At 30.2% G+C, this 24,321-nt stretch overlaps 1 protein-coding gene across 6 annotated transcripts in view; it reads right to left on the reverse strand.

The window, feature by feature from the left end:
• Nucleotides 1-24,321, reverse strand: part of Tet (Ten-Eleven Translocation (TET) family protein) — a 186,048-nt gene that overhangs the window by 142,529 nt on the left and 19,198 nt on the right. For all 6 annotated transcript variants that reach the window (XM_088199114.1, XM_088199113.1, XM_088199112.1 and 3 more), the window contains exons 2-3: nt 18,108-20,179; nt 12,486-12,626 (exon numbers count right to left, since the gene is read on the reverse strand). In XM_088199114.1, the coding sequence (XP_088055240.1) occupies nt 12,486-12,626; nt 18,108-19,142 (1,176 nt within the window). In that variant the 5' untranslated portion in view covers nt 19,143-20,179. The remainder of the gene's footprint in view (nt 1-12,485; nt 12,627-18,107; nt 20,180-24,321) is intronic.

Raw genomic sequence — 24,321 nt, forward strand, 5'->3', positions numbered from 1 at the left:
ATATTCTTGACTTCATAAAAAAACATATCTTAGCTGAGAATTTTTTTACTAATTTTCAGATTTATATATTATAATTTCAATCGATCATCACAGATTAGGTTTTTCTATATTTTCCTAATCTCGTGGATAAATATCGTAATAAGTACACAATATAGAAGTGACATGTAACCAATAAAAACAGTTTATTACTTTGATTTTAGTCTGTTGTCTTACTAATTACAACACATTGGACTAACGCCTGTTATGTTACAATGAAAGATTTACAAATTATGCTAGCATTTTTTATTATGTTAAATCTGATTTTCGTGTCTACGAAAACTATCATATCCATTATACAAAAAGATAGTATTTCTATCGAAATCTAACTAAAACTATGCACGTTATTAAAACTAAATATAGCAAAAAAATCTTGGCTTACAATAACAAATATTAATTTCAGAATGACTAAAAATATTTTTTTTTTAAACTTAGATGAGGTTTTTACTAATTACATCAGAATAATATCGATTTACATTAAGCAAAATTATATAATAACTATAAATATTTTTGTAATAACAATGTATTAATTACTATAATTTTTAATAAATAATGATTTCCTAGATTTTACCAATCTCACGGATGAATAAATAAAATAAATCGAACTAGGTCGTGACAGCTATTGATTGTAAACTATAATAATAATTAATAATATAAATGTCACTGCTTTATAGCCTTTGATTTAGATATGGTATTTCATTACTTACTTAGTAATTATTGTGCTTACTCCATTGTAACGAATTGGGCTAACGCTTTTAATGTCGCAACGGAAAATTTATAATGAATAAAAAAAAATTACCCAAAAACACCGAATTTGGCTAGTGAAAACATAATTGATTATCAGGTTTTAATCACAAAAAATATTTTTGATATATTCTGCGTTTCAAGATTCACTATCCTGGGATTGATATCCCTGGCGCCTGACAGTGAATGGGGTTTCTCAGAAACGTATGATTAAATGAATTTGTTTTTGATAAATCAAAACTTTGTATTTATTTATTTAAATTAAATTATGACCATCGTAGCATAACAGGTTACCCAAATGCGTCACGATGGTCGAAAACAATAACTGTATTATTTCAATACACAAAATATATATGTAATTTAAATAATACATATAAAGAAGCACACAAAAAATCAATAAATATTATATTAGAAAGCCTTAATAATGCTTTTTAACTTTTTAAAATGGTTCCGGGAGACGTTGTTACCTAATTTTTGAACGGTCGCCATATATGCATATATTATAATTTCATGAGATAACTTTTGATTGTATAAATAATACACGATATTTATCTGTGAATAGATGACGTTTATGATGAAGAAATGCTGTTACTGATGAACTCATTCAAATTTTCAATTCCACAAATGCATTTTTTTAAATTAAATACATACATATATGGTTTATGTGGAGTTTATACCCATCGACACACACCACTGATTTAATTTGCAAAATAAGAAACTTGTTTCTGTTTATTGAAATGGCAATGTGATGTATTTAAAGCAGGAAATGAAACGACGTTCATGACTGATGTACTCATTCAAATCGTCAAATTGGCGTTTTAAACGATTGATCAACAGAACTGGCATTTATTTATCTGAGAGCAGGCGCGAGACTCACATAACTTAAAGCCTAGAGTTAGTGATATAGTGCTTACTATTCTTACTAGTTCACTGGACTACGAGTAAATTAGTTGCCTCTACCACTCGCTATCTCTAAAGAAAAATATGTTTCGACTCTACCAGGTTTGTCATTGTGTAATACAGTTGTGTACAAGAGCATTCCAAGTGTTTGCATATGCTGATAATGCGGTAATAATAAGTAAATATATCACCATAAGACAACGAATAAATAAGAGATGTTACCCAGCAATATGGATTAAAGAAAAACCAGGACAAGACGAAATTCATAAAATTAGATCAAATGATCATAAAATTGGAAACAAATGTTACCATGCATGCTCGAAGGTCCTACGTTCACGGATACTCATTAGAAAAACGAAACTCACCACATATTAAACGATTATCCGCCACATCATTACACATGGCAGTGAAATGTGGACAACACACCGAGGAAAGAATTTTTTTTAAGAACAATATTGGGTACAGATGGTATATACAGCACATAAATGAGCCATGAGTTTTCTAGAACAACTTTTCCTTAAGCTAAATACAGATACTATACTCAAAAACATACCTATAATTAATTTGACATTTATCTAATTAAAAAAATAATATCTGTAAATCAGTTATTTTCAATAGTTTTTTTTTAAGAGTAGGTTGGTTTATAAAAACTAGATTTTATAAATATTATCTTTATTTTATAAATTTATAGTCTTATATTGCGAATCACTCTGAAGAATTAAATCAACCGTCAATTTCATATACATTTCGAAATCATATTTTTTTTTTCATGTCTCGCTACAAATCGTAGAGCCACTAAGTCAACGCTCGCACCCCAAAGGTTGCCGACCGGCGAGCCGCACACCTTTTCGCGCACAGAAGCATATGTACCGCTTGCATCTGATGTATGTTGTGTACGATTTTTTTGGCTTTCGACCCGAAGCGACAGTTGTCGCGTGCCCGCCATTATCTGATTTCGGGACAGATTATAAAATATATTCGACACAAGTTCGCATCTAACGGCTTCCTTGCGATACGCCCACGCGGCCAGATAAAGCCAGAAAAAATACACAAACACATTCACATATGCATCGAATAATCAGGGTAAACATTTGTATGCTGGCACACTTTTGCTCTTGTGAGAATTCATGAACCGGCCAGGTGCGAGTTCGAAAAGCGAAGCGTTCGATCGAAATATTGTGTTTCGATATCGCGTTGTAAGAAATCTGATGTATTAATAAGCCTAAAGTATTGTAATATTAATATAAACTAACCTAACAGATAATACACATTGTAAGTCGAAGTATCATAACTATACATAGACCAGACTTACAATTGAGAAAAAGTAATCAGTCACAGTTTTGTGAATCCAAATTTACTACTACTAACTTACTGTTGTGGTAAGAGAAAATTAATGAGCTCATTTAATAGTAGCTTTTTCATCACCCATATGAAATTTATTTCATTGATTTACTGTAGTGTTGCTCATTTTTAAAGCCTGAAGCCGAAATTGACAAGCCTTACAAATCTATATTGTGCTGTCTATTAAATATTTGTATCTTACTATCTTGTCAATTTTTTACAATACAATTTATATTACAATAAACATCGTTATAATATGAACGAAAAACTTATTTTCAACTATAAGTTAGATTAAACCAATCTTTTTACTTTTAATATGTTGGATACTCAGCTATAAACTAACATAAACAAAGTTTTATTTAACTCAAAAACTAGACATAACTGAACATTTTTTTTTAAATATGTACAAGTAATATTTAGAATCTTTTTTAGATATATACAGCAAATTAAAATCTTTAAGACTAATAGTTTACGATAAATAAAAATTTTACATTTCATTTAAAAACAGTTACATCAAATCAAAATCCAATATTTTGCAATGTAGTAGATAGAGCTTACAAATAATCAAAGTAGACGATTTATTTTAATTTGAAGTGTTTCAAACTTTAAATCAGCACAAAGTCATATTTAATTATTTTTGCTAAGTATGCTAAAAAAAATAACATAATAAATTACTTTAAACAGACATTATTTAGATTTAAAAGATATAAAAAACTCAATACCAGCCATTAGGAAAGTCCACAGTAGCACAATATTAGCTCGGAAATATGAGTAATTTATAGAACTTCAGCAATAACAAAGGGTTTTTTAGTCATTATCTGGTTTGTAAGCTATAATTGTTAATGGACATGGTTGTTGTGGCTATAAATAGCACAAATATGAGAAGGTAAATTAAAAAAACAAAAACAAAAAAGAACACAACTGAGTTGTAGATAATTCAGCCACACATTATTAGCTCGGAAATATGAATAATTTTTAGTACTTCGGCAATAATAAAGTATTTTTTCGTAGAATTACATAAATATGCTAGTCATAGCTTAAGGCAAATTAAAAAAAAATAACTTTTTAAAATTTTACTAAACACATTTCATTGCTTATAGGCGGTAAAATATGCTATTGCTCATTTATAGGCTAAAAACTGTCTATGCGATAAATTGACGCAGTGGTAAACTGCTAGCGATTAATTGCTGGTGGTGAATTGCGGGCCATATAATAGTATATAACTGTAAGGTTTTCAAACAAATATTTAAGAGAAACAGTGATGTTTATAATCATTTATTATCATTAGGCATATCTGTTTGTATGGTTTCTTTAATATATATACAGAGATGTAGATGAAATTAAAATATATAAAACTAGTAGTTTATAATATATTTTATTTAAGAAGAAAAAATATTATTACGTAGTAGTACCTTTGGTTATTTATATAACGTTACAGGTCATTATTTTTATGTCCAAAAAGTAAAATTTAATATTTACTTAATATTTTACAATTTCGTTTTATTAGGTAGGGTTTTATGTGAATTTTCATTTATTTTCGTTCGAGTGCTCAATAATATATAAAATCCCTTGATAATAGAAATGATAACAATGCTATTTTAATCTATGTAAAACGTAAATTACTTCAAAATAAGAAGAGATACTACAAAACAATAATAATAAGGAATTCCGTCAACAAAAAGACACACAAAAAAGGCATTTGGAATTTTTTCAAATAACGGTTTGCGCTGTCGTGTTTTTTTCTCGTTCGCATTATTTTGGAAATGGCAAAAATGCTTTATTTCCAAAACCGAGAGTTTCGCGTTTCGGCGAGCAAAATGCCCGTCGGAAAAAGTCACGACCGCTTTTCGGTGGAAAATACAAAACACACATAATGGGAAAACTCTCCAGGCTCGAGCCGAACCGGCAGGCCTAGCACAAAGAAAACTGCAATTAAGAAAATGAGGCAATTCTTATTTTTCCGCCGTGCAAGTTTTCACGTGGTCTTGTCGGTGGCGAAAAAGGAGGCAGGGGAGGAGTGAGGAGAAGAACCAAATAAGCCAAGGGATATTGGGGTAAACGTGGTGTGGTGTATAGGAGGTTTTAAGGCGCGGTTATGTCCCTAATAATTTCACTATTATGTACGTATTAAATTCGAGCTCAAATTAATTTCGAATTAAAAAGGGGCTCGGTAGTTGTACATACAATGAGAGCAATTCATATTTTTCTGATTCTGTTTAGAATCATCTTAAAATATAGGCATAGTAGGTATGTATATAAAATTAATACTTCTTCGGCTTGTTTGCATATCCTTTAATGATGTTTATTAACGAATAATTATCATTTGCTAGAATAGCTGTTTTAGATGATTTATTGTCATGACATAAACAAAGCTGTTAAAAGTGACACATTTTCATCTTAAAATCACATGTTTCACTGCAAAGTTATACTGAAATGCAATGTTTTATGATACTGCACATTGAGTAAACTTAACATACTAAAACCAACATCATTTTTTTAATTAAGGAAATTATTTCTTTGATTGGTTAGAATTGGATAAATATTAAGTTACTTGTAATTTAATTATGGAATGTTTTAATATTAAAATAAAATAGATTCTATAGAAATGATAACATTACGTCGGTGTGTTAATAAGAATATCCACCCGAAAAAGTTTTCTAATATATCATAATTTTTTACACGCTTCCCTGATATATAGATTCACGAGAAAGGGAGCGTAGGGAAAAAATGCGAAACTCGATGTTCACACCTAAAAAGTCTATTAAAATGTATGGGCTCCGACAGCCGTGTCTATTTTTCATCTTTTGCATACGTCTTTGTCAACGCCATCAGGAAACTTTTTTCCCTCTCCATACTTTCTCCGGGACGCTATTCTGACTTTCTCCTCGGCTCCGTGCGGAGTTTTCCCTTTTCTGCAGATTTTCATATTGGTAAGAGAGAAAAAAATCGACGGCATTATGTATAAAATAAAAGGAGGCGTGGGTGCGAATCTTTCGGCGCATTGACAGACCGATACACGAATTTACTTACGTCTATATAATTTTACGTGTTACGTAGACTTGGTATAAAAGGTGAATAGGCGAAAGCGAGAAAAGAAACGTAACGCAATAAAAGTCTATCTATCTATCTAGATATTTCGCGGAACAGATTTGATTTGGCGTTAGATTTATAATTCATAAATAAAACGGTAGTTTGTAAATTTATATGACGTGAAAAAACAGCATTTTTAATGCCTCAAAAGTAAGCGATTGTGACTTAGATGCAGGGACCTGAGAAAACAATGATTCTGGGCCTCATGACAACAATGACATTTTATATGTTTTTAACATCGTAATATAATTTATGGAAGAAATAATAATAGGTTCGAGTTAACCCTTTCTACGCTACAAATAATTATATAAATTAGCCACCGTTGCAACATATTTTATGCAAAATAGTTTGCATTAAAAATTATAAAAAATATCTACTGATAATTAATCATGTGAGAATTGAATAGAGCACATCTTAGCCAAATTTTGACAAATAAGAGAGCGTAAAAAACAATTTTCCTTTCTCAGAAGTAAAAATCCCCGTCAAAAGCAATTTACCGTCCATACTACTACTTTTATAATAATATTAAAAATTGAATGAGGAACATATAAACCGAAATTTGACCAATAGGAGAGCGCAAAAAACAATTATCCCTTCTCAGAAGTCAAAAATTCACGTCAAAAGCAATAAAATCGTGCCGTCACCGTCGCAGTGGGAACGCTCGTTGCCGAGCGTTCCCACTGCGACGGCGCCGTCACGATTTTATTGCTTTTGACGTGAATTTTTGACTTCTGAGAAGTGATAATTGTTTTTGCGCTCTCCTATTGACCAAAATTCGGTTTGAGTATACTTTGATCAGCCCTCTTATATTAGAAGTTCATAGTAATATCGGTAAGGATAGCTATCATATTTTTAAAATATTGTGTAATATCGAAATGAACTATTGAGCATGGGTTATGGGAATACTTTTGCTATTTTTATGCAACAAGCTCATTTTTAATGCAGAATTTGCAATTCAATAGATTGTAAAATAAAGTGTAATAAATATAGTAAAATAAGATAGATGGACGCGAAGAATTTATTGAATTAAAATTTATTTATTTTCATAAGTAAAATGATTTTGTACAGAAGTTGCAGACGAGGGTATAAGTCGCTTACAATTGACCTAAAAAAGCTGGGTTCGAATCCCATATGGACCTTAGTGTTTTAAAAATTTTATTGTGTATGGGAGAGCGGAATTCCGGTTGAACATCACAAATTGGGCTAGATAATCATTGTTTTATGGATAAATATTGTAATGATCTATTAAAATCGAGCTAGGTCGTACATATAAGGTATTGAAAATTTTCTAATAATAAGTTACTTCAGCACATCTGTATTTAATAAATAAACCCAGAAAAGTATAGATAAAAGTATATATTAGGCAATCACGAGTTGTGCTTCGATTTCGATAAAATCAAGGACCATGGCTGAAAGATTTTATCTCATCCACTTTATTTTGTAGACCTTGCTCTTTTCGAGAACAATTTATTTTAATCGATGCAACACTAACTAGATGGAAAAACTCAAGCAAAAAAAAGCAAACGATGTGAAAATGGAGCTATTGGAATATTTTAAAGCAAAACCTCAAACATTTCATGTTAATGGAATTTAAAAAAATACTAAGAGGTGGTAGAAGGAAATATATTTAGAAGGACATTATATTTTGAAGCATTAAAATATAATAAAAAAGCATAGTATGAAAGTGATATTGTTGATTCATTAAAAAAAACGACATTCATTTCAGAATCAATATATAATCTTAAGTTTAAGACATGGATACTAAATTATAGATTTTTTAAGATAATATTATCCTTTCTGCTATCGCTATGATGTAGATATTTCTGTGATAGATAAAAAATGATATTGAATATGTAAATATTATAGATAAAAGTAGTCAGGGTGATTGGTGGTAGAAATATCTTGACAATTCGTTTCTCCCTTTCGCCTGCTATCCGCTCACGTAACCGCTCCGATCTTTTACGTCCAATTTGCGTTATTTATTTTTATTATTTTTCAACGTAGACCTGTATAATGAAGAAAACCAATAATTAAATACATTAGTTACCGTTAAGTTCCGGGGGCCGGGGTGTTTTCCTTCGGTGGGAAATAATTGGAGCCGGAAGCCGAAATGCGGCCGGCCGAAATTGCGAAAAAACCGCAAGAGGGCCAAAGCTTGCGCTATTTCTTCTTTTGTGAACCGGAAAAAATAACAATAGCACACCGTTTTTGGTACGGAATACTATGTGGATACAAAGCGACGCACTGCAGTTCACTAAATCAAGTCGAACGAATTAATTTAGGTTTTTTTCGCTCGCCGCGATTAAATTCCATAACGCGCCATCGTCGGCGCTAATGTATGGAAAAGCATACGTATATAATATAAATAATACCAGGAGGCTCTATTCACACCGAGGAAATATTGCAAAAATTAATAATACGCCAGCGAGAGCAAAAAAGCGTTATTGCATTATTAAAAAATAACGCTACCTACGTAATGCGTCTATTACTATAATGTACGTTACGTTATTTGTTTTTTTTTTTGAACATAACAAACAAAATCAGGCTACTTTAAACTGCCACTAATTTTTACTTTTTAATTATAAATGTATATCGTTAATGAATAGTTATATCAATGCCACCAACAAGTTACAGGAACAATAATAAAATGATTTACAAATAAATATATCTTACGAAACCTGAATTTAGTCACGTAGTCACGGACAACTATTATATTGTTCTCTCATATCTGAAATATGTATAATAATATATATTATTTATAAATGTTTTCTGAGCGACGTAATAACTAAGAATTACGGTCTTTTTTTTAAAAAAATGAGTGATTCAAAGAAAAAATATTAAAAATTCTTTGTAAACTCGACTTAATTTATTAAGCAACAATCGGTCGTATTTTTGCATAGTTAATTTAAAATTCATCTTTCGATTCGGAATGTTTCATATCCCATTTAAATAAATAAAACGAGAAGCAAAAAACAAATCGTAGTATAAATTACGGGCTGTATGAATCACACGGTGCAAAAAAAATGTATAGCTTCCGAAAACGTTCAAAAACATTAGAAGCGGGAGGTGAAATTCATTGGAGGGTGTAAAATTTAGAGGTCGTATCCACCAAGTGGCACACTGGTAGTTACCACCCCTATACCATCCCCAATGGCATCATTACGCCCTTCAGACATTCGCAATTATTCGTTAATATCGGAAATAAAATCGAGCTTTGCGAGATGACGTAAAAAAAGCTTCGGAAAGAAAATGGCCGTCGAGTCATTTTTAATTACACTTGCGGATTTGCTTTTAATTTGTTTGCCATTTTTTACGCTCTCTCTTCTCGAGCGACCAATTTATAACGTCACACCCAGGCGATATTATTTCTGAGTAATAATTTAGAAAATGTGAATAATTACCGAATATTCTTTATAATTTTATTTAAATAGATATTTAAAAAATTTACGTATATAGATATAAAATATTATTGCAATAACAATTAATTGGGGAGTGACTTCTTAATTTGAAAAAAAGAACCACCCCGGCACCCACCCCTTGCGAAAAACTTAATTGCCGCGTCTCGGCTTATTAGCATAAAATCGTAATAAGGAAAATAGAAGAAAAATTTAATTGCGCGTGAACTGACGATGGCCGCCGACCAGGAACCGGAATTGGAGGGAGAAGTCTGGAAAACCCAGAAAATTAAGGCAAAAAATATGCCAGTATCACAATTATAATAGCAGATGAGCAAAAAAATATATACGAGCAATCTTCTAATGGAAAAATCTATAGCTTTTGATGCTGGAGCGATAATTTCAGTGACATATTTTAAAACTTTTTGAGGTATATTATATAAAATATAAATAATCAAATAAGTTTCATACAACTGGTATACCTAATGAAATACATTATTTACAACTTTGGATATCATAAAAAGTATGCAGTCTTAACGTAATAATGTAACGATCAAATCGCACATAAACGACGGTTAAAAAAAATAATAAAAAATACTAAACAATATTAATTCAAGAATTTACAGAAAAAATATTTGTTGCAATATTGTGAATTTTTTCCAAAAAATGGTTGTATTCTAATGAAAGTTTTTGTTGTTTAATTTATTTTAAAACCACGAATGATCAGTTTTTTACGTAGTTACAAACCTATTTATAAATAAATTCTGAAATTCCTTAAATAAGGGTTCAAATATTCATTCAAAACTAATTCTTACTAAAAATAAGCTTACAACAATGAGTATAATTATATAATTTTGTGAAAAAACTATAGGCAAAAATGTTTGAAGTTACTATTTAAGAATATTTATTGTTTAATAAAACCTTATCGTATATCTAAGGTTCAGATTTAAGCTATATGTAATTTATATTACTAACTGTCCGTCTCTCACTATTGTGAGCTACCACAGATAGCGAGTGTACGAATACTGGATTCTAAACTTTTTGGGTTATAACTATTATTTGTATTTGTCCTGAATTTTAAAATTTGAGTATTATTTTTTTCCTAAATTAGATATTTAAACCAGTATATAGCAGTGCGCTATGTTTTAGAATATAGATTAGACAAAAATTTAGTGGTTGGGTTAGTTTTAAAAAATATGACATTTATAATATGCCTCATAGTCAATTACAATAAATTATAATGATAATTATCAGGGCAAGCATTTAATATTGATATCTAAAAACAGTACTATGGGATTAAAAATTCTAAACCTATTTTAAATCACTATATAAATTCACATATATGTAGATAATATAATAAGCCATACTAAATTTTTGGTTTTAAATTATTAAAATCTCTAAATCGTAAGAATTTAAAATATATAAATTTAATTTCACTTATATAAATTATTTTTAAATGGTTATCTAGCCAATTGATGTTATTCATTATACTTTGTATATACAAATTATAATGCCATATCATTCTTAATTTAATGGGAGTAAAAAATACGATATTATTGAATATTAATCAATTAGGTTATCGGAATAATAATCATTAGTTCAAAGATTTTTTTGAGTAACGAAATGGGTGCAATAAATTGGATTAAATGTAAAAATAACTATGCTTAGTAAAACATTAACTGCTGTGGATATTACAAGAGAGTATTTGTAAAACATATAATTAAGTAATAAATGTGGAAAACCCTTATAAATTTGGCTATGAAAATGATTGTATGCATTGGTTGCTGATCGAAGAAATACGTTTAAAATGGATGAAATTAGTCAATCGATAAAAAATCTGGATAGTTTTAGATTGAAGAAGAGTGACGCTAAAATAAAGGTGGGCTGTACTACGTTTGACGTCAAGGTGGCGAAAGATACAGCGAAAAATGTCTTCAGGCAATTTTATTTGTGGTTGCTTCTTATATTCCGGAATGGAAGGTATCCACTTCATCGATTTTTTTTCGTTCTTTTGATGAAAAAGCATGTGGGCTTAAATATGGGCTGCAATTTTATATATGTTTTTGCACCTTGTCATCAGACAGTTTTATTTTTTATTAATTTAATTAATGCAGTGGAGATAGGATTAAAAATATTGATCTAGCCCTAGAAGAATCTTTAATTAAATATGCCATAATTAAGAAAAAAAAAATCAACGAGGAAACAAGTGACATAGCGAATTAGACTACGATTTTATTGAATTGAAGGCAAAAGGGGGAGCAACAAAATAATTCATGTTTATAAGTGGTACAGTAGGATTTAAAAATAATTTTTCATCACGTGATATTTCAGAATTTAATTATAAAAAACAAAGTTTTTTACATTATCGACAAAATATTTTATTTTTTGCTATATATTAAATTTAGGAGATTAAAATTAGAAATTTATTAAAATAAAATCTATGTGATGATTGCAAAGGTGATGCGTTTTTTGCACGCTACTGTATGTGGTTTAAATCAGCTCAAGAAACATCTTAACCCAAGATTAAAAAAAACAGGTTTTTGAATATTTAACGCTCAAATCTTAATTCGCTATATTCATGTAAACATCTGCCTAATGTGACGTTATATATATAATACACATTGTATGTAGGTCAATCAGATAATGACGAGATATCGACAGCGTGACGCAACCACACTCCGACCACTGTATTAACACTCTCTCGAATGCAGATTCGAAACTTTGTTCTTTTTCTAGATACTTTGGCAGGAAACTTGGGTATGGCTACAGAAACTTCACAAGATCGCCGAGCATCATAAAAACAAAGCGTAACGAGTCGAGTCAAAGAGCTTTCGGAAACTTTGCCTCGGAGCGTGCAAACCGGAGACGAAAATATTTATACACACGCGCAGGGTAAAAAAGCAAGTCATATTCGACGTTTAGGGCTTTTTGAGTGTTTTTTTTTGTAAGGATGTGTGCTAATGTTCAAAAGTGTCCTACCTTCTTCTCCGTCAACTTTTCGCATCTTCTCTGTTTGCAGATCTGATGCGATTTGTCGTTTCGGCATGGAGCACAATCGCCGCAGTTGTCTTTCCTTTGGCAACCGATGCATTCGCCGCATCGTTTGCGTTTTTTCTTCGTCTGTAATAAAATAAAGCGTAATATTATATAAATACAGAGTGAAAAATCTATCTTTAAGAAACACAATACTTTAAACTAATAATTAACGGATAATTAAAAGGAAAGGTGATACAAAAAATAAACCTTTAATTGCTACTTTAGATTGTTTTCAAACGCGCCACTTGTTTAAACGTCCATTGGAGAACATTAAAAAAAACCATTTATTTTCATTTGTTATTTTTATTATAATTTTTCATTTGTTATTTTTATTATAATTTTTAAATGAATAAAAATATTCAAATAATTAAAGCAATAAATACGCTTTGTTGTGTATTAGCATTGTTTTTAATAGTATGTTCGTTTATATTTAGGTTATAAAAGATAAGTGTTTTAAAGAAGCTAAAAACATACATAAAAGTAATATTTTGTAGAGTGGCACATCTAAATACATTGTAATAATGGTAAGTTTTAACTAAAAGTATACATATACAACATGTGTATGTATGTATCAAAGAAATATTTAATATATACACATATAAAAAATGTTTTTGATTTTATATTTCTATCTTTCATATGATAAAGAATGATCAGTTTAATATATGAAACACATTGATTGCCGAAACTTTTGGGACTACTATCTAAATATCGATGAAGTACGTGATAGAAAAATAATATAATATAATACCCTACTGCTTTCTAACACATTGCAATGAATAATAAGTTTATTGCGTGTTTTTGAAGTCATTTTAGAATTATTTTGACAGAGACCTTTTGTAAATATTGTTTAAAAATACGTAATAATATTTTTAAATACAAAAAAAATATTTTTTTTATCCCGAATAATAAAATTATTTACCAAAAATATTTTTTTACGAAAAATAAAAATTCAAGACGGCAAATCAGATAATTCTCGCCAAATTAGATTGGATTTCGGTAACCTAAGAGTTAAATATCGTCGTCAAAGAGTAGATATTTTATTAGTAATAAACAATGCTTCTTTAAAATATGCTATTTATGCGATATGAGCCGTTGATTTTGAAAGTGGGGCAAGTCCATTTTGTTGACAAAAGAGATAATTTTCATTAAAAATTAACTAAAAATTTTTGTAATAAATTAATTCAGAATCATATCTATACATAACAGTATACATTTTTAACTGGTAATTTATTTTGGTCAATAATAATAAAAAAAATTGATTTTGAAAATGAGGCAAGTCCACCCAAAATAAAATAATTTTAATAAAAATTGAAAAACATGTTAATTTGTTTCCAAAGTTACGAGGTCACAAAATTTTGGAGTCTTACAGACTAATGGTTTTACATAGAAGAGAAGAATGCGAGCAATAAATTACAAGGGAACGCCTAAAAGGACTTGCAGTTCTAAATATTATTTAGATACCAAGGAAGCAAAGATGTTTTTAGACACATTTAATATATCTAAAAGAAGAGTGGACAGTGCTCACAATGCAAAAAAAATTAAAGAAGATTTTCGTGGTGGAATGGAAAGTTTCTCCAGGAAAACCAATGAGGAAGAAGTAAACGCGTGAAGGTCTCACAGTCAAATATAATGTATTTAAACTTTGAATTGAATATAATAAAAATGTACAATTTTACGTTGATAAATGTAAGGAAAATAACACGAGTTACGTTAAGGAGAAAATTTATGAAAAATATTGATGGCGAAACTAGCAACTGGCTGAAAATCTTCTGGTTACGAGTTTTAAAAACATGTTTTTTATTTAAATAACGCGAATATAATTATTGCATTTGAAATTTCTATGAAAAAAGAACGTAAACAATATAAAATAAGTCTATTTATTATTGCTTACTATTAATTATTCAACAATAACATAATATGGACTTGCCCCACCTTCAAAATCAACGGCTCATATATCTTAATTAATATGCACTGTAATTTAGTTTCTCAAATAATTAAGAATTATTTAATTTAAATGCTAAATATGTGTTAAAAGTATTTTTGTATATTTTTTATCTAAAATACATTACATACAAATCAAGTTTAGTTATCTTAATGCGTATTTAATTGAATAAAATGCAGGTATCTCTACATAAATATATTATGGAATGCAGCTCCAGTATAATATTTACGTAAAAATGCAGTCTGAGAGCATATCTAAATATATGTTTACACATATAAAATAATTATTAATCTTAAAAAACAAGGCTCGCAAGCGAGTCGAAAGTCACCTTGATATTTCTGAAAAGTTATTTAATTAATGACATTTCGCTGTTCGAGCTTCGGCGACACCTGTCCGGAAGAAGGCATAATTTTTCATCGGCGAACGATACAGTAAAGCGCCAATTAATGACACAGGTGACAGTCGCAATTATACGTCACGATGCCATCAATGTCCGCGATGAAGATACCGATACCGAAACGTGATTACAGGGCACAGATCCACGTGCTGAATTTCTACGTTCAATGTGTAGAGTTTGCAGGATACTGACGCAACATGTGTGTGGTGCTCGGCAATTACAGCCTATTTGTTTAAGGACATGACAGCGCTCGTTGTGGATGTAATCGCTTAATTCTGACTTGCTGCACATCGACTGACACATCGGAACGATCAGGAGTGGTTCAACTTTGGAAAAGTTCCACTTGAAACTAATACAATAAATACAGCTGATGTTATGTAGATTTTATGGGTGTGAAGAAAAATATGTAATGCTTAATGTGAGTTAGAATTCACTACTGAACGATGATGTAAAATAACAACATCAGAAAATAAATCTATTATATATAGCTATCATATGTATTTGTATTATTAATTAGGAGTACTTATTTTGAGCTTTGATCAAATACAGTACATATAGTTTATGATATTATCTTGTTATTAAAACACCAAAATAGCAGTGCAAAACAAGCTTATTGTCATAATATGATTTGTGTGATTTATCTTTATAATATAGCAAAATTTATTATTTTTTGGCTTAGATATTGGCATTGTTTCGGTTGGATTACACATTATAAAATTGTAATCAGGTGTTTTGCTTATTTTTATAAAACCGACTAAAGTCAATTAAGGGTTAATAATTTTTTTAAATTAAAAATCACTTAAAATAATTTAAGCGTTCATTTTCAGACTCAGATTTATGTAAAAATGACTAAATCTAAAATATCACAACAACTTATTTAGGAATCGATAAATATTCTTTTTTAAGGAATATGGTTTTATATAAAACGAAACTTCAGAATAAAACAGTGTCTAATATTTATTTTTTCCAGTTCCTGGCCAAAGCCATTTACCTGGGTATCTATTAATTTGTTCTTACTTTTATTTATTTATTTCTTAGGGCAAAAAAAAAGTAAGAAAAAAAAACTTTTTATTTCTTATTAAATTAGCTAGCACTTTTTTTTAAAAATATTTATGTTATCTTATTAAGGTTTTTAACTAATTGGTTAGAATGATTTTTATTTCTGTCATGGTAATTTACTTTAAGTTTATCGAAATAATCGCGTAAAGTGTCTATTTTTAAATCTTTATGTATATTTGAGTTTCGGACAAACCACTGAGCATTTGTCGCCATTCTTAGCGCAATATTTTATTGCGTTTGTGGTGATTTCCAATAATTACGACTAAGTATACCTCCCCATACAGGGGATTGATATATATAATTATCCTATCTTTGTAGCAAAAAATATTATATTGGTAATACATGTTTAAACAAGAAAACCATATAGATTTTTTGTGATATTTTAGATTGTTTATTATGCAAACATATATCTCATATTAATATATTTTAGAGTTTCAAAATGAATTCTTAAATTATTTTAAGTGATTTTTAATTAAAAAATTATCGACCCTTAATCAACCTAAATTGGGTATATAACAAAATATAAGTATAAGAAAAAGTAAGCACAACAATATATAGGAAAATAAAATAGATAATTTTGTGTAAAACTGCTGAACACTTTATATAAAAAAATAATCTAACAAATATATAATACGTATCATACATTATCATAATACTTAATAACTTCAGCTGAAACAAGCAAATAATTTGATATTTATAATTAATGTAATTATTTTATTTTTGTAGCAAAAATTATAAAATTGTTATCGACTAGAGAACCCTAAACATTTTTTGATCATCGATCCTTTAAAATAATACTTATTTTTTGGGTTTTTTTGCTATTTTAGATTGCTTATGCTACATATATTTCACATATTTTAAAAAGTGGTTAAATTATTTTAGATTAAAATATACTTAAACAAGTTATATAACATGAATACATTTCATTTTTTTATTATATACACCCAAATGATTTTTAATTATATTTTTTCCTCGACAATTAATCGACCCTTGACGATGTCAAATTAACCCCGGCTTAGAAAAATAATCAAAACACATGATTACAATTTTATATTGTGGAATCCAAGCGAAATAATGGCAATATCAAAGCAAAAAAAATAATAAAATTTGCTATATTAAAATAAAAAGTAATCACAGCAATATATGCAAAAATAAAATAGATAAGTTTGTGTGAAAATTCTGAGAACTTAAATTACATTAATGAAATATGTAATACGTATCATATTTTACTATGATTAATCACAAAAATGTTTAAAATCGACATATAAAAAAATAAACTTAATAGTACTATGCTTCAGCTGAAATCAGCGTATAATTTTAAATATATTATTAATATAATTATTCTACCTTTAATGCAAAAATTATAAGATTGTCAATACTATATGTTTAAATAACAATCATCGATCCGTTAAAAATATAAATAACATTTATTGCTTCATAAAAACGCTTAAGTGATTTTTTAATAAATAAATATAAAATATATAAAATGGGGACCCGACAAAGCCGCGCCGGACAATCCCGCGCCGACTAAGCCGCCCCGACATAGCCGCGCAAGACAAGCCCGCGCAATATAACCCCGACATTGCCGCGACGATAAAGCCGCGCTAACATTGCTTCGTAAATCAAAATTATAAAATTGAATAAAATGAAAGAAAATGTTTTTTTTAATTCTAATTATTTTGTTTGGTGGACAGCTCTATCATTAGTGATTCACTTTTTGAACAGTTAGTCATAGATTGGATGATGCTGGACAGTTACAAAATATACCGAAATGAAAATAAATCAATACAATGTCATTAAAAAAAGGTTAGGTTGTTTGGTTCTACAGTGAAAGTCGGCGCGAGCGGTAGCGAGACGCCTCCCTTTTTCTATATATATTTGTATTATAAAATGAATTTTGTTTTGACTTTGCGCGGCTATGTCGGCGCGGGATTGTCCTGCGCGGCTTTGTCGGGGTGCCATATAAAATATCTTTTAAGTGAGGGTTATAATTATATTAGATAAAAAATGTAATTTAACAAGTTACTAGACACAGACATACATTTAAAACGTTTAAATATATTATATTTTTTTCCATCGACACTTAAAATAATAAATCGACCCTGAGACTAGATTTTTCTTGGTAGTAGTAATGGTTAGAAGAATTTAGTAGTATATGTGTACTTACTTGTTTTTCGCTTGATATGTCGTCCATATCGTTAGGTACGCTCCCAGGACCGCTCGCGTGCATGGGAGATTTGAACCCTGGTCCGGCAGTGGAAGAGACAGCAGCCACTTGACCACTACTCTCTGAACCGATTTCCATGCCGGAACCGTCCGATTCCCCGTTAGATTCCAAGCTGTTGGCTCTGATTTTTCTCCTCTCCTTTTTCCTGAAATCGCTCCTCGTGGGCGACGCGCCGTTCTGGAACCCGTTCATCTTGCTCTTGCCGATGTCATAGGAATTGTCCAAAACGGTCGAAATCGGGTTTTGGAAATTGGAATGGTGCAAGCCGTTGGGTATGAACTTGGCGTCCTGCGATATTGGAATGGTTGTGTTGCCTATTTTCATTTCGAACGGTTGCGGTTCGTTCTTGAGCACGTGCACGACGTGCGTCTGATTTGGAATGTTTTGTGCGATGAGCGCTGTGCCGTTTTGGTGTAAAATTCCATTTTGCGGCTGGAAGTTCAGCGTTAAGTTGGGCTGATACAAGAGGTGCCTTTCGTCTAAGTACTGAGGCGGTAACGGAAGGGCATAAGCTCTAGGGTTGACGGCTGTCAAGGTGTGGAAGGCTGCCGGAGCCAGCGGCGTCAAGGTGGCCGGCGATGGAGCCGGTCCAGGCGAGCTGACTCCCACGGCCGTCGGAGCTAAATTTTGAGTATCCCCCGTCGTGGGAGTTTCAGGGAATGTTTGGAATTGACTTTGGAACGAAGGTAACTTGGCGTCTACGAAGCCGCCGCGGAGAGCGGCGTCCTTGCCCGCTCCGGCCGGCTCCCAAGGCCTATATTGAGGTTGAAGGATGATTCCGTTTTCAGTTCTTGCTTCTATCAATCTATTCGGATCTCCGTAGTAATCCCATGATATGTCGAGCAGTCGGGTGTCTTGGAGCAGACGAGGCTCTCCGTCGTCGACGAAAGAGCTGAAGGGCGGAAGGTGGTCTCCAGGGTACCCTCCGCACCCCGGCCCTCCTGGCCCTCCACCCGCCCCTAAGGTTTCACTCATCACAATTTATCTTCGACACACCAATGTCATAATCACAACTGTCATAAAACTGCACTTATCGATTCTTGCGCATCTTGATTCGACTCTCGAACAGTCTTCCGATAACTCAAGTTATGAATGACATATTATTAACTGTAGGTTCAAAATCGCACTTAACCGAATACACAACGCGATCATTACGTTGGAAAAATATCGTATCAAAATATATTATTATACACGACTTAGATTATACGCTTACGTTAAAGACTTAGTTATGTTTATATTAAATATTTATTTTTTCCAAACACTTTTTTTTTGTACTTGTTTCGGCAGCGAATTCGGATTTCGTTGAAATGTTTTCTTCTTCGGATTTAATGGCGACAATTGAAGCACTGGCACAATGGTTGATTATAAATATTTTTTTTATCTCTATATACAACTTATAACTTAATTTAGCTCTGACTACTAATACTGTATACTGTGGAGGCAATTTTCTCGAACGTGGACTTGTATGATCTACTTATATCTTTGGTTTTATTTACTTATTAAAAAATATCTTCTTTGTTCAATAAATACTTTTTTTTTGAGCTCTTCTCTAACGACGATAAACTGTTTTTTAAGGCTTGGTTTAATTTTCTTCTTCAATTTACAAAAATATTCTTCTCGATTTGTTTGTAAAGCGCATTTGTAAAATAAAATCCTTCTAAATTTTGTTATTATCAACGACTTATTTTTAATTTGTACTTTAGCAGGTTGTCTTCTTTTTATATTGTATACAGGCTTTCGTGGTTTTATTAAATATTCAATAAATATGGCTTATTTTTTTGGTTTATGGATTCTATTTTGAAAATACTACCGGTTTATATACTTAAATTATACGCTTCGACAAAATATTTTTATAAATATTAAATAATTATTGTTAGATACAATATTCATAAGCGAATTTGCACTTTGGTTTTCTTAGTATTTAGCTTTAATCTATTTTGTGTAACGGCTGACAGTCTTGTGCGATTCTTTTCGTATATTATTCTTCTCTCTTGAATCATGCGAGCTCCGATCTGTAACAAAGCAAACGGTAAGCGTTAATGTCGAATTTCAAAGGCGGGCGTACTAGTTTAGATCATAAAAGGTTTCTGTTCTGAAAAAAGCTCTAAAAGAAAGTTGCGAATGTTAGGTCCTCGGGCAATAACCGTAGCCGAGTGAGTGGCGGCAAAGCTACATGTACACATACTCGTAAAAGTAAGTGCTAACCGATGTTTTAACGAGTGTTGCAAGAATAAAACACAAAATTCTCGTAAACTGTATGTAATATTAAAGCAAAAAAATAGAGCAAGCAATATATATACATATCTAGAAATAGATAATAAAATTTCATACTCCAACAATAAATGCTCTTTTTGGCACTAATAAGATTTAACACATATGACAGATATTATCTTATAAGGTAGTAATAGATCATATTTTCAGCAAAATTCAGAAAAATTCAACATCTTTGTTTTGTCAAAATAATGTCTTAGTATTATAGATATTTATTTATAAAACAGACAATTTGGATTTTAAAATTATTAAAAAATATTTCTTTACAAAATGGTAATTTTTAGGCGCGTATGGTGAGATACATTCCTTTTCACTCGCTCGCGTGTTAAGTGACGAGAGTGAATGAGAAGAAGTGGGCGTGCGGAACGCGTGTATCGCACGCCCTTATCTCTCACTTACTCTCGTCACTTAGCACTTTACCTACCGGTCACATCAATTGGCATCCTGAGCGTGCCGAACATTAAATACTACGGACGCCAATTGGCGTCTTTTGCATATAGTTTCCATGTCAAATTAAAAAATATGTTTAGTGTTTTATTTTATTTTTTTAAGACATGATTAAATATATGAATGAATTTGAAAAAAAATATATTTAGACATATATAAAGAGAAATTTAAAAAATAATAATTTACATATATTTTGTATTTCTTTAATTTTTCAATTTCAATCTTAATAACATGTTGAGAAAAATCAGACAGTATCAAAAGATACATACATATAAATGAGAAGCTAATATTTACGCAGATTCGCGAAAAAGTGCCGGCATTTAGCATAAGTCTAATAGTGAAACTGCCGGTCGGTAAAGTGTTAATACAAAATATATCTCTAGTTTATTATTCTCATCAATCATATAATTAATAAATATTTGATAGATACCCTGTGAGATTTAAAAAACTATGTTTTTTATTTTATAGGAATTTTTATAGTTTATAAACTTTTTATGTAAATAGAATATTCTTTTGTTTATATTATTTTCAATATATATTTTTTGCAACAAGCTACATATGACCCTATATTTATTAACCTTTTTACAATAATCTGACAAAAATCAGTATATATGTTTCATCATCTATTTAATTATTACATTTATTTTTAATAACATTTACAAAGTGATTTATTGTGTTATGAAGTTGGAACGCATGAAGTTAGCTGCAAGTGAAATAATAAATATTTTTTATCAGGTATTTGTATATGAATTAATGTCTAAATATAAAGATAAAATAATTTAATTGTATCTGGTATGTTTTTCGCATTTTAGATTTATTTCTGTATCACGAGTAAATTATATTTTTTAATGGGTATACCATTTTTTATGTATCCTCCGTTGATAAAAGCTTTTGAAGAATATAAAAAAATTCGAATAACCAACATTTTTTTAGTCGTTTTTCAGTTGATTTTTGAACACACTGTAGTATGAAGTGGCGCATGCGCGAATGGCCCTTAATCGATGCCATTCATGCCGCCGCTGTAAATCTCACTTTCGCGCGCTATTAATGTCACAATCATAAAGGTCATTATGCAATGTCAATCGAAGTGCCTCAACAGTTTTCGCCGAAAAATACGCGAAAAAATAAAATTCATAAATAAAATCATACATAGACATATACAGGTATTCGTTCGATTATGGGTTAGTAGGTTGACTGCGTTAATCGGGATATGACCCGGCGGGCGCAAATTGTGACTGCGCCTCGGAAAATTAAATTCATTACGCGCTCCTTCACGTGTGAAAATTCGATGAAAAGTAAACGGATTTCGTTTCGCGAATTATGGCCGAAGATGATTCTCTGAGGATTTATTTTACACGTTTCACGTTTACGGCGACGCCGAGTGTTTACGCCTGTTACGTGACAGGTTTTAAACGTGAGCGAGTCTTTATTATGTATGTAGATACATATTTTCATTTGGTTGAAGGTGAATATTTTAACGGGACGCTCGTTATTTATAAAAGCGAAAGCTTATCGCGATCGGCGCTACAAAACAATCTATTTTGATACAACGAATGAATGAAGAGCTTTAATGTTGTGTGACCCAGTAAAGCGGAGCAAAAGCTTCTGACGAAAGTGAAAGCTCCAAGGCGTTAACCTAGAACCTTGCAGCGATCGCGTACAGGCTGGTTGAAAACTATTTATACTTGTGTTATTTAAGACAATTCAATTACTAGGTATGAGGAATGTTTGTAAGGATATGCTTCATTTTTTGTTTAAAGTGCAAGATTCATTTAAGAAATAGATCTTTTCTATTTATACAAAAATCATTATGATACAGAAAATTTGTTATGACTGATTAGCTCATTAAACAGATTGAAGAAAGTAACTATTTTGATATCCGTTTAAAACATTTGAAAGTATCCAGATATATTCTCTATTAAAGAAACAAACTAAACGTAGAAACTAAAGAAACTGCTGCTGAAATTTATTTAAATAGACGCATATTATTTATTCAGCTTGTACATAGCTAAAGCAGAAAATAGTTACGTTCATATTGAAAAGAAGAGAGCAAGACAGTTAGTTATTATTGATTGACTCATTAAGCACATGGAAGAAAACAAGTATTTTTAATACAAGTAGTTTATAATTTATTCAACTTGTTTCTATGTAAAGCAAGAGCAAGTTCTGTTTACTTTGATTTGATAGGCGTTAATTGTTCTTTATTAAACGGTTAGAAGCATAGAAACTGCTATTGAAATGTATTCATAAAGCGGATATTCAGCGAAACTAGATAAAAATTACGTTCATGGCGAAGGAGTGTATATTTTTTAGATTAGAACCGTAGAAACGATAGAAACTGCTGTTGAAATTTATTCAAACAACAGCTTATCATTTAATCAAATTGTTTATATTTGAATAAAAAACAGGAAAAATTTATGTTTATTGTGAATAAATGAGTTTAATTAAATCCTTTATTACTTATTAAAGAAAAAGTTTAAAAGTATTTATAACTGTTCTTTATTAAACTGCTGCAAAAAAAAATATATTGAAAATAATATACACAAAATAATGTTCTATTCACATAAAAAGTTTTCATACCAAAAAAAAAAATCCTTGATGAAAATAATAAGCTGAAAAATTGATGGATGAGAAAAATAAACTGAAGATATATTTTATATTATTATAAAAATAAATATTTATATATCAGGCTATTGAATCTAGTAAAAAAGTAATTCCAGCGAAAGAATTCATCAATGCTCACAATGAAATAGCAAATAAACTATTTAAATTTAACCTTTGCTTTAAAAATGAAAAAAAAACAGTAATTATATATATTTATTAACAAGCAAAAAATTAAGTGCAACAAAAATGTTTTAAAATCGTAAAAATAACACCTTAACCCTTTGAACACGGAAATCGACTAAATTCGCCCAATTGATTTATTTATCTCTTTACGCAAAAATCAGTAAAAAAAATTGCTTTTCAAGAAAAAATTTTAATAAACATAAAATATCATTTTAAATAAATAAAAATCAGAACATTAAACAGATTATCAAAGAAAAATTTGCATTTTTCAAAAAAAAAAAAAAAAAAAAAAAAAATATTACTTTTGATTAACGCGTCCAAAGGGTTAATTCAACGAAAATAGTAAAACATAGGAAAAAATTTTGATGCATTGCCAAATCTATTTATATTAATATTTAATTTAATTTTATTATTTAATTTCACTAATTTGCCTACAATATCTTTAAAAAAATATAAGTAAATTTTATTTTCTGCTTTGGGGTAATGTAGACAAAAAATAATGGAAATCACTAATAAAATAATAAAAAAAATCGTTAAAAATAGTTTTAAGAAACTCTTTAATGATTATATGCATATGACACAGTGCTTTTTTTTATTATATTGATAGTTTCAAAGTTATGCATTAAAATATGGAACATAATTTACAAAC

This window comes from Plectrocnemia conspersa, unplaced genomic scaffold, assembly GCF_051122295.1.
Source record: "Plectrocnemia conspersa isolate PC_06_02 unplaced genomic scaffold, ASM5112229v1 ptg000012l, whole genome shotgun sequence".
Classification (NCBI taxonomy): Eukaryota; Metazoa; Arthropoda; class Insecta; order Trichoptera; family Polycentropodidae; genus Plectrocnemia; species Plectrocnemia conspersa.